Source organism: Lynx rufus, unplaced genomic scaffold (assembly GCF_022079265.1).
Source record: "Lynx rufus isolate CCGP_SWC_20201006 ecotype Redwood Valley unplaced genomic scaffold, mLynRuf1.p SCAF_11, whole genome shotgun sequence".
Taxonomy (NCBI): Eukaryota; Metazoa; Chordata; class Mammalia; order Carnivora; family Felidae; genus Lynx; species Lynx rufus.
In genome coordinates, this window is record NW_025814825.1 from 52,459,879 (window position 1) to 52,472,458 (window position 12,580).

The 12,580-nt window shown below is 38.1% G+C and overlaps 1 protein-coding gene across 1 annotated transcript in view; it reads left to right on the top strand.

Annotated features, from left to right (window-relative positions):
• The first annotated feature begins 306 nt into the window (after nucleotides 1-306).
• The window catches only part of TDRD1 (tudor domain containing 1), a 39,674-nt gene continuing 27,400 nt past the window's right edge, over nucleotides 307-12,580 (top strand). Inside the window, 5 exon segments of the mRNA XM_047072715.1 lie at nucleotides 307-365; nucleotides 367-469; nucleotides 1,030-1,360; nucleotides 3,597-3,646; nucleotides 10,541-10,685. Of these exon segments, the coding sequence (XP_046928671.1) occupies nucleotides 307-365; nucleotides 367-469; nucleotides 1,030-1,360; nucleotides 3,597-3,646; nucleotides 10,541-10,685 (688 nt within the window).

The following is a 12,580-nucleotide window of genomic DNA, read 5'->3' on the forward strand; positions in this document are numbered from 1 at the left end:
AGGAAATGAAATAGGCATTTTAAGACACCAGGAGGAGGACTTTTCTGCTATTTCTTTATCTTCTATTTAAAACAATGTTAAGCAACATTTAGATGGTACTCATACCAGTTTAATTTTTTGTGGCTTTTTTTTTTTTTTTTGAGCAGTTTTGGAACGATAGGCAGTTTTGCCTGCAGTCAATAGACAAGCGGTGGTAACTCACTACACAAAGAAAAGTTGTTTGTCCGCTTTTATTACTTCCCTTGGGCAGGACACTTAGTATTCTTTAAGAGTAAGAGAAAAACAACAAGCCAGCATAAGGTCTGGATGGAGGTTTTTCAGAGGCACGTTGCAACAATATGCTACCTTCTTTTCAGAGAAGGATGCACAGATAATCCTGAAAAACAGTAGATACAAGTTACAGTTTATGGAAGCGCAGCTGGAGATGATCAAAGCAGAGGCCTTGGGAAGAAAAACAGATCGCATGGAGGTCAGCTGAAGCAAACTGAAGGATGGCTGGGAAGAAAGGAGCTAACCTGGGGGATGAGAGAGGCGGGGACGGAGGGGCGTGGCCATTGGGGAGCTGGGCTCAGCAGATACAAGGTCATACCATCTAAATAGGAGCCAGTAGAGGGATTCTAGAAAGGTAGGCAATGACCCGATGAAAACAATGCCCTTTATTGTATTTCACCTTTAAGTTGCATGCACTGAGTTGGAAATATTTCTTTTAAAATGTGAAAGTTCTATCGTTTCAAAAGCTTTTTAAAGTAAGAAACGGTGTCGAACTCCTGAGATTATTCTTGATGTCTCTTGAGTTGTTAGTTTTTTGTCTGTGGTTGAATTGTGTGAAACTTGGGAGTTTGTGCTTATCGATAGAGAATCGAATTGTTTTTTTTCTTTTGCCTTTAGGCCAGGCTGTGATATCACAGTTACCTCTGCTTTGGAATCATTCAGGAGCATTACCTGTTACATAAAAAGAAATCACCTGGGCGTACAATGCTTCTACTTTTGTAATTAAAAATTGCCTTGTAAATATGCTTCTTCCCGTAGACTTCTGTGAATGTTGCATTGCCGCGTAGTATGATGTCAAGAAATCATTTGGAGGCATCTACTTATAAAATGACAGAGCCATTTAATTTTGAGAAAAATGAAAACAAGCTTCCACCATGTGATTCTTTAAGAAGTCCTGGAGGACATGCTAACCACCCTAACTTCCGGTTGAAAAGTCCAGAGAATGGAAATAAAAAGAACAATTTTTTGCTTTGTGAGCAAACCAAACAGTATTTGGCTAGTCAGGAAGACAATTCAGTGTCTTCAAACTCTAATAGCCTCAGCAGAGAGGTGACTGGATCCAAAGGAGACAGGAAAACGTTGCCAACAGGTAAGTGGAAACTACAGGTTTAATACTTCTTGATTCTGGTGGTTTCTTTGGCTTATCACAAGTATGTAATTACACACCCATGGGCTATTAACAGAATAACGAAATGGCCACCTTGTAGTATTTGCATTTAAATATTAATCTAGAAGGAAAAACCAGGTGCCAAGTAGCTGCCTTTGACTAGATTCATCACAGAAAGGATTCCTGAGGAGAGAATGTCTATCTCCAGAGGAGCCCCTCCCATCCCCCCAATTGAAGGACTAGGAGTGTAGAAAGGAAATACTGTACTCTGGCTTTTTATGGGAACTCTACAGATTGACCATATTTAAAAAATACGATGCAAATTGTATGCATACAAAAGCTCACAAAAATGTAGCTAATACATTAAATTGTTTCATGAGGTGTTTTTTTTTCCCCCCCTTTAGTCCTCAGTCCTAAAAACCTGGTTTTTAAGGAGGCTGGGCCCTGGATGAATGTGTATCAGATACAATCTTTTAATGTTATGGTGATGTAGTTCTGGCACGGGGTTTCCCAAGAGGTCAAAACTATTTTCTGAATCTCAAAAATCATTTGCTGCCTTTGTTGTGCCAACTTTACGCTGATGGTGCAAAAACAAAGATGAGTAAACCAGTGGTGCTTGTTAGCTCCACGTAGGGACACCAGCCTGGGTTAGTGCTCACTGAGTTTTTCATCGCTATGCACTTGTAGTTAAGACAGACAAAGGTGGAAATGCCAGTTTTACTAAAGTACGTCCTTGACAAAGAAGTAAGAGTTATTACGAAATCTTGAACCTTGCGTACAGGTATTTGTAGTAACAAAATGGGAATTATCCCGTTTCTGCTCCATAACGAAGTATGAAGAGCGTGTGTGTGATTGAGTTCTGAGCTGTATGGAAGCTTTTTTCTTTGAACATCATTTCTACTTGAAAAGAATGACAAACTCTGGTTATTCAGATCTAGAGATCTGGCAGTCTCAAAAATGAACAAAGTGAGCCTGACGCCTCAAGGAATACACCTGACAGTATTTTGTTGCTAACGATAAAATTCGAGCTTTTAAGCAAAAATGAGAATTTCAGGAAGCTTGTATCTGCCACTCTGTGTGACAACTTCTCAATACTTAAAAATAAAGACTGTCCTCGTGAGATGCAGAGGGATGTTAACTAACACACGTGAATTTTTCACTATTGTAAAATGAAATCGTCCACATTTGGAAGATCTGCGTAACTCAGAGTTTCTCAGTCTTTTCCAAATGACCAGTGTGTGATGTTGCGAAGTCACGTATAGGTTAAACATGTATGAATGAATGTGCATTCATGAATCAAAGTGCAAACGTATAAATCCACTCAAGGTGCAAGATCAATCAGTGGATTTCGGTGTCACATTATGAAAAAGTTTTAGATTCCACCTTGCAGCTACTCCTTAAACTACCTACCCCTTGAGTTTTGGCATGATATTAAAGGAAAATATCCATAATTATCTGAGGAGGCCGTTAAATACTTCTCCTTTTTGTAACCATGTGTCTGTGAAAGGCCAGGTTTTCTTTATATGCCTCAGTCAAAGCAACATATCACAGTGGATTGAATGCAAAAGCAGATGTGAGTCTATCATTAAACCAAACATTAAAGATGGGTGCAAAAATGTAAAACAGTGCTACCCATAATTTTTTTTTTTGCTTTAGAAAATGTATTTGCTTTAAAAATAAAAACAACCATGTCTACATGTAATAATTTATGTTTAAATGTTTTTAATTTTAAAAGTTTAAAATTTCTAATTATAATTTCTTTTTTTTAACATTTTTTTAAATTAAGTTAGCTTTAAGTTTAAATTAAGTAAGCCCCAGTGTGGGGCTTCAGCTCACAACCCTGAGATCAAGAGTCACATGCTTTATTGATTGAACCAGCCAGGCGCCCCTTAATTTCTAGTATTAGTAAATATTGACAGACATGAGCCATATAAACAAAATCTCTTTGAGGTTCTCAGTAATTTCTAAGTGTGTAAATGAGTCTGGTGTTCAAAAATGTCTGAGAACTGCTGCCTTAGTGAATTGAGAAAAGTTCACAGTAAGAAGATTGGTATTTAAGGAAGTTTCAGGCAAATCCTTTATTGTTAGGAAAAAGTAGGATTGTTTAGTGTACCTTTAAGGCTATTATGGTATAATTTTATTATTTGAATATCTAATTATGGTATTATACATTTCTAGGAACAAAGTAATATTTGGCTTTTATGTTTTCCCTCTCTAGGAAACTCAGTGTCACCATTAAATGTTGCAAACAATTCACCACCCAAAGAAGTAAGTAGTAGTGTGATGTGTCAGGACTTTTTTTTTTTTTTTTTCTGTTTTGTGTTTTTGTTTGGGTAAAAGATTCTAAACATACTTTGTATTGTGTTAATGAAGAATTATTCAGTTTTCAGGTATTGGTCAAGGTCGAGCTTCCATTTCTTTAACCTTGTACCTGTTTTTTTTTAATTATAATTTTTTTAATGTTTATTTATTTTTGAGAGAGAGAGAGACAGGGTACAAGCAGGGGAGGAGCCGAGAGAAAGGGAGACACAGAATCCAAAGCAGGCTCCAGGCTCTGAGCTGTCAGCACAGAGCCCGACGCGGAGCTCTAACTCAACAAACAGTGAAATCATCACCCAAGCCAAAGTCGGACGCTCAACCGACTGAGCCACCCAGGCGCCCCTAACCTAGTACCTTTTAAAAACAATTCTTTCTTTTTAGGTAATTGTAGATTACCATGCAATTGTAAATGCAACTCCGCAGTTGACATGCAGAAATAATACAGATCCTGTGTAGCTGTTTCCCTGTTTTTCCCTTTGGTAACTTGCTAACTTGCTGCAGAACTTTGTATAATAGGACAACCAGGAGATTGACAGTGATAGAGTCAGGATACAGAACATTTCCATCATTCCCTTGCATGCTTTTTTTATGGTCCTATCCATTTCGCTCTTGCCCTTACCACTTCCTTAATCCACGGAAGCCACTAAATCTAATCCACATCCACAGTTTTGTCATTTCAAGGATGTTGTATAAATGGAGTCCTACAGTATGTAACCTCTTGGGATTGGGTATTTTCACTCAGCATAATTCTCTGGAGATTCATCTAGGCTGTTGTATCCATAATTCTGTTTTTATTGCTGAGTAGTAGTCCATGGTTTAACATTCACATGTTGAAGTACATCTGTATTGTTTCCAGTTTTTGACTCTTCCAGCTAAAACTGTTCTAAATATTCACATGCAAGGTTTATGTGAACATAAGCTTTTTGTTTTTGTTTATTTTTGCTCTGGGACAAAGGCCCAGGAGTATAATTTCTGGATCATACAGTATCACATATTTAAGAAACTACTAAAGTGTTTTCTAGCATAGCTATACCATTGTATGTTTGCACTGAGAAAATCTGCATCCAGCATCACCACCAGAATTTGGCGGTGGTTGTATTTTTACCGCCCCCATTCTCATAGGTATGTGGTGATATTTCATCGTGATTTTGTGCTCCCCCTAATGGCTAATGATAAACACCTTTTCACGTATGTATTTGCCATGTGTATATCCTTTTTGGTGAAATGTTTATTCATACCTTTTGTTCATTTTCTAATATGGATTGTTTATTTTTTTAACTGCTGAGTTTTGAAAGATCTTTATATATCCCAGATTCTAGTCTTTTGTCAAACTTGTGATTCACACATGTTCTCTCCCAGTCTGTAGCTTGTCTTTTCATTCTCTTACTAGGGTGTTTAGCAGAGCAAAAGTTTTTAATTTTAATGATGTCCTGATCTATTTTTCCTTTTATGGATTATGCTTTTGGTGTCCAGTCTAGAAACTCTTGCTACTTGGGCTTCAGGAAAAAAAAAATTTTTTTTTCCCAAAAAGTTTTATAGTTTTACATTTAGATTTGTGGTCCATTTGGAGTTAAAGTTGTGAGACTTAGGTCAAGGTTTTTTTTTGTTTTTTTTTTAATGTCTAATTTCTCTAGCCCTGTTTGTTAAAAATGATGTATTTCCTCCACTGAATTGCTTTTGTACTTTTATCAAAAGTTAATTGGGCATATTTGTGTGGGTCTATTCTGGATTTTCTCTTGTTTTCCATTGACCTATCTATATATTCCTCCCACAATACCATACAGTACTGGAGCTATGTAGTAAGTCTTGAAGTTGGATACTGTGATTCCTCCCACTTTTTTTTTTTAAATGTTTATTTATTTTGAGAGAAATCGACAGAGCACGAGCGGGGGAGGCGCAGAGAGAGGAGGAAACAGAATCTGAAACAGGCTCCAGGCTCTGAGCTGTCTGCACAGACACTTAACCGACTGAGCCACTCTGGCGTCCCCCCACCCCACGCTTTTTTTTTCTTCATGATTGTTTTAGCTTGTATGTAGCTCATATGCCTTACAATATACATTCTAGGATAATCTTGTCCATATCTGCAAAAAGTCTTGCTGAGATTTTGATAGGAATTGTATTAAACCTGTGTATCAACTTAAGGATTATGGGTATCTTTGTTGTGTTGAATCTTCCAGTCCATGAATATAATCTCTCTCTTCATTTTTACTTAGATCTTTGATTTCTTTCATTTCGTAGTTTTCAGCTTATAAGTTCTGTGCACATGTTATTATATTTACACCTAGGTGTTTTTTTTTAGTGATTGTAAATGCTATTTTATTTATTTCCATGTGTTGTCATGTTCATGGCTAATATATATAAATGTGGTTTTGCATGTTTCTCTTGTATCCTGTGACTTTGCTGAAGTCACTTTAGGGATTTTTTTTTTTTTAGACATATCTTGGTATTTTCTATATAGGCAATTTTATCTTCTGCAAAGAGGAACAGTTTTATTTCTTTTCAATATATGTGCTTTATATTTCCTTTTTTTTTTTTTTTTTTTTTTTTTTTTTTGCTTTATTGCACTGGCTGGAACTTCTAACCCTGTGTTGAATAAGAGTGGGGACAATGGATATCTTGCTTTATTTCCAAACTCAGTGGGAAAGCATTGAGTCTTTCACTGTTAAGTGTAATGTTAGCTGTAGGCTTTTTGTAGATGAGCCTTATCAAGTTGATGAAATTTTCTATTTCTACTTTTTTGATGGTTTTTATCGTGAATCAGTGTTGAGTTTTTATTTTTTTTTTTAATGTTTATTTGTGAGACAGACAGACAGACAGACAGACATAGAGGATCCAAAGCAGGGCTTCGGAGGGAGACAGGAGATCTTATGTAGGCCCGAACTCAGGAGCCAGGAGATCATGACCTGAGCCGAAGTTGGACACTTAACTGACTGAGCCACCCAGGTGCCCTGGTGTGGAGTTTTTCTAAATGCTTTTTCTTCATTCATTGATAATTGATCCTTTAGACTGTTAATTTGGTGGATTTTGTTGATGTTTTAAAATATTCTTTGGGGCACTTGGGTGACTCAGTTAAACATCTGGCTCTTGATTTTGGCTCAGGTCACGATCTCATGATGGGTCATGATGTGGGTCATGAGATTGAGCCCCGCGTTGGGCTGGGCACTGGGCATGGATCCTGCTTAAGACTGTGTCTCTCCCCCTCTGCCACTCCTCTGCGTGTGTGTGTGTGCTTGCGTGCTGTCTGTCTTCCTCTCAAAAAAGAAATAAACGTAACCAGCCTTACATCTCTGGAATGAACTCCACTTTGTCATGGTGTATAATTATTTTTATATATTGCTGAATTACATCTGGTGTCATTTTGAGAAGGGTTTTTATATCTGTTTTTATGAGCAATGTTTGTAATTTTCTCTTTTTTACTGTCTCTGTATGGTTGGGGAGCAAAGGGAATATTAACTTTCTGAAAAAGAGGTTGTATAGGACTGGTGTTAATTTTTTAAACATTTGGTAGTATTTGCCAGTGAAAACCAGATAAGTATGAAGATTTATTTTTTAGGAGTTTTAAAATTATTTCAATTTATTTAATATTTATAAGACTATTCAAATTATGTGCTATTGTGGTGATTTGTGATTTGCGAGGAATTGGTCCATTTTGTCTACATCATGAGATATATATGTGTAGAGTTCAAAGTATTTCACTATCATATTTGTCTTCATGGTCTATAGTAAGATACACATTGTTTCATTCCTGATACTGATCATTTCTGTCTTGTTTAGTTTTCAAACAGTCTTGCGAGATCAATTTTATTGATCTTTTCAAAGAACCAGGTTTAGTTTCATTGATTTTTCTCCCAAGTTTTTATTTTTAATTTCATTGGTTTCTGTTTTTGTCTGTATTGTTTCCTTCTGTTTGCTTTGAGCATTATTTTTCTTAGTTTTTAGGTTCTTAAGATGGGAATTTAGATTATTGATTTAAGACTTTTCCTCTTTTCTAACGTGTGAACTTAGTGCTATAAATTTCCCTCTTGGCAACGCTTTAACTGTGTCCTACAAATTTTGATTTGTCATATTTTCTTTTTTGTTCAGCATTTTTTATTTCCTTTGAGACCTCCTCTTTGAGTTCTTGAGAAGTGTATTGTTTAATTTTCAAATATTGGCAGATTATTTGTTACTGCTACTTCAAATTTGAGCCCACTTTGGTTGAAAACCATCCTCTGTATGTCTTAAAATCTTTTAAGTTTGTTTTATGGCCCAGTATATGGTCTTAGTATACGTTCTGTTAGCATTTGAAAACAATGTCCATTCTGCTGTGGTTGGGCAGAATGATCTATAAATGTCTAACAGAATCTGTTGGTTGTTGGTGATCTTGAGTTCTTCTGTTTCTTACTGATCTGTCTAGTTCTATTCCTTGTTGAGGGAGGGATGTTAAAGTTCTGATGATCTGTTTTCAGTTTAGTTTTGCTTCACAAATGCTTCTATTCTAGAAGTCTGTTGTACTTACTGTATTTTTGTTTAATATGTTCTTCCTCCTCTTTTGTTCCAGCATTCTTTCCTTTATCATTTCCTTTATGTTTCGAGAACTTCCTTTAGCCAGCCATTCTTATAGGATAGGTCTGCTGGTGACAAATTCTTAGTTCTCTTTCATTCAAGAATGTCTTGATTTCTTCTTTTCTGCAGGATATTTTTCCTAGATAAGTTTCTCAGCTAATGGTTCTTTTCTTTCAGCACTTGAGAAATGTTGTGCTATTTCCTTCTGTTCTCCTGGTATCTGATGAGAAATCTATCCTCATCTGAATTATTTTTTCCCCATAGGTAAGATGTGCTTTCCCTCTCTCTGCTAAGCTTTTTTGTCTTTAGGTTGAAGAATTTGACTTAAGATGTGTCTTTGTGTGGATTTTTTTGATTTGGCTTGGAATTTGCTCACCTTCTTGATTTTGTTGATTTTTATCTTTTGCCAAATTATGTGACTTTGGGGCATTTTTTTAATTTGAGAACTTCTTCAGTTCTAATTGTTTATTTTTGAGAGAGAGTTGGGGGTGCAGGCAGAGAGAGAGGGAGACAGAATCTGAAGCAGGTTCCAGAGCTGTCAGCACAGAGCCAGACCTGGGGCTCAAACCCACAAACTGTGATCATGACCTAAGCTGAAGTCAGATGCTTAACTGACTGAGCCACCCAGGCATCCCAGGACTTCTTCAGTTCTGCCTTCTTTCTCCTTCTGTGACTCTGAAGACATGAATGTTAAATATTTTGTCATAGTTCCATAGGTCTTTGAGACTCTGTTAATTTAGTTTTTTTTTTTTTTTTTCCTCCACTAGGTTTTTTTCTCTGATGTTCAGATTAGGCATTTTCTGTTGTTCAGTTTTCAAGTTTACGGATTCTTTCCTCTGGGTCCCCTCCATTCTGCTAATTGCATTTAAAATATTTCTTCTTTTACTCTTCAGTTGTAGAACTTCCATTTGGTTCTTCTTTATATTTTCCATTTCTTTGCTGAGACTCTTTTCATTTGTTTCAAGTGTGCTCATAATTGCTTATTACTTATGACTGCTATAAAATCTTTGTCAAATAGGGGTGCCTGGGTGGTTCAGTTGGTTAAGCATCTGACTTCGGCTCAGGTCATGATCTCGTAGTTTGTGAGTTTGAGCCCAGCATCGGGCTGTGTGCTGACAGCTCGGAGCCTGGAGCCTGCTTGGGATTCTGTGTCTCCCTCTCTCTCTGCCCCTCGCCTGCTGACAGTCTGTCTCTCTCTGTCTCTCAATAATAACTAAACGTTAAAAAAAATAAAAAAATCTTTGTCAAATAGACGTCTTTGTCATCTTGATGTTGACATCTTTTTTTTTTCCCCATTCTGTTGTGATTTTCCTGTTTTTTAGTATGGCAAGGTATTTTCTATTGAACCTGGCATATTGGGGCGTTATGTTAATGAAATGCCGTATCTTATTTAAACTTTGTTTTAGCTGGCTTCCTCTGACACAGAGGAAGGTGGGTGCTGCCAGGTGAGAGTAGATGTCCAGGTTCCCTACTCAACCTCTGACACTCAAGGGGATGCTCTTCCTTCCTTCTGGGTGAGGGTGGGAGTTCCTGACTCCTTGTGGGCCTCATGGGATACCTCCTCCATGGCTGGGAGTGATGAGTGCCTCTTGACTGACGTGGAAGTCAGGTAGAGTGGGGAGAGAGTAAGCGGGCCAGGGTGGGGAGTTGGAGGCGGTGGGAGAGTTTGGAGACCCTCGTCACTCTTGAGTGGTGGTGAGAAGTCCTCATTGTCCACAAGGCCTTCTCTTCCACTCCCCCAATAATGGTGGTGAGGGGGAGAACTCGTACCTGCCGGGTGGAAGTCCAGGTTCCCCATGTGGTCTTCATGGGGAGACCCCAGGGATGAAGTGCCAGCTCCCTACCCTAGAACAGGGCCACAGCTTTTTTCCGTGGTGTTTGTTTAGGGTAGAGCAGTTATTGATGAACGTTTTCTGTATTGCTGTGCTGCCTGTTTCCTGGTCATTTGGTTAAAGAGAGCAGACTTTTTGTTGGGGCTTTTATTGTTTGTACCATTTGGCGTTTCTGGGTTGCTGGCTTCTCCAGCACCCTGTCTGGGGTGTATGAGAGAAAAGGAAAACTCAAGAAACTCGTTGCCTTGTTCTCTGGGTCCCAAGTTTCCTAGCCTGTCTGCTGCTTTCTGTCAAAGTCAGCTTATGTTTATTTACATAAACGTCCAGGGTTTTTTAGTTGGACTTAATGGGAGGAATAGGGAAAAGTACATCTACCTTACTTTCTCAGAAGAGGAAATCCCAAATACAGTATTAAAAAAAAAAAGTACTACCAAGTTTTAATATTGCTATTCTCTTCTCTTAATAGAAGCCTAGCAATAATGTGCCTCCTGCAAAGTCAAAAAAAACGCACAAGTTGGTTGGGAATTCCTTGTCCATAAATAATTCAGCACTCTTCAGATCCTTAGGACCTCCTTTTCGATCAACAACTTGCCATCGATGTGGCCTGTTTGGTAAGCATATTTCCCTCTGGTGTCTGGATTATTTTTTCACACATTTGAAAACAATATATATTATTTTAGAGAGAGAGCAGGAGCAAGGGAGAGGGGTGGGGAGTGGGAGAGAGAGAGACAGAAAGAGGATGAATGAATCTTAAGCAGGCTCCATGCTAAGCACATTGCCTGGTGTGGGGCTCAATCTCATGTGCTCTAGATCTAAACTGATCACTTCATGACCTGGGCCGAAATCAAGAGTTGGACGCTCAACCGACTGAGCCACCTAGGTGCCCCTGAAAAATATTTTTATTATGGAAAGTTTAAAATTTATTAAATGTAAACAGTAGTGTGTGTGTGTGTGTGTGTGTACCGTATACGCATCTCACCTTCGGCAGCTACCAACATCTTAAAGTTCTTGTTTGTCTGTACCTTTGCACTCTTGACGCTTCTTCACCTGTTATTTTCTATAGTTTTGTTTGTGATAATATTGACATGCACAGACTCAGACCCTATCAAGATACAGAATATTTCTGTCTTCTTAGAATGTTCCCTCATCATCCCTTCCAGTCTCTGTACTGCTAGAGGCAACCACAGTTGTTCTTGCACCATAAAGTAGTTTTCCAGCTTGTGAATTTCGTATAAATGGAATCTTACAGTATTGACTCCTCTGTGTAAAGCTTTTTTTTTCATTTAGAATAATATTTTTCAGATTAATCTATGTTCTTTGTAATTTTTGTTAAGTAGTATTTGTATGACTATATCACTGGATTGCTTGTGTTTAGCTTCGGCTGTTATGAATAGAACGGTCTACATATTTTTGCACAAGTCCTTGTGTAAGCATAGGTTTTCATCTCTCTTGGGTACATACCTAGGAGTACAACTGCTAAGTCAAAGGGTAGGTATATGTTGAACTTTAGAGGAAACAGCCAAACCATTTTCCAAAGTAGGTGTTTCATTTTATGTTCCTAGTGGTACTGAATTCTGGTTGCTCCACATCTTTGTTATTTGGTGTTGTCAGTCTTTTCAATATTGGCCCTTTTCCTGGGTGTATAGAGGTATCTCATTGTGGTTTTACCTTGCATTTCCCCCATGATCAGTGAGCAGTATTTCATGTGCTTACTGGCTATTTGCATAGTTAGCTCCTTTGTGTTTTTTTCTATCTCTTTTAGAGAAGAGGCATTCGAAGTCAGCCAGGTTTTATTGTTGTTTCGTAATGTGCTTTGTCTTGGTTTTTTAGATGACGTATTTTTTTTCTGCCTGTATACTAATAGGATTTAAAAAAATTTTTTAAAGTTTATTTATTTTGAGAGAATGAGCATGAATGGGGGAGGGGAAGAGAGGGGGAGAGAGAATGCCAAGCAGGCTCCGTGCCGTCAGTACAGAGCCTGATGTGAGGCTTGAACTCATGAACCGTGAGATGATGACCCGAGCCAAAATCAAGAGTCAGATGCTTAACCGACTGCACCATCCAGGTGCCCCACTAATAGGATTTTTTAATACTTTATCTAAAAAACTTGCTGGGTTTTTCTGGGTGTGATTCTCTTGATTAGTTTTTGTTTTGTACTTTTTTAATGGCACAAGATAATAAGCCATGTCAGTCTGTTTGCACAAGTATGTTCTTATGGCCACACATTTTCTGTTTCCTTTGATTGCTTTTTTTAGGGGCGCCTGGGTGGCTCAGTCGGTTGGGCGGCCGATTTCGGCTCGGGTCATGATCTTGCCGTCTGTGAGTTCGAGCCCCGCGTCGGGCTCTGTGCTGACAGCTCGGAGCCTGGAGCCTGTTTCGGATTCTGTGTCTCCCTCTCTCTGCCCCTCCCCCGTTCATGCTCTGTCTCTCTCTGTCTCAAAAATAAATAAACATTAAAAAAAATTAAAAAAAAAACAAACATGTATTCTGGGCTCTACTTTAGGAA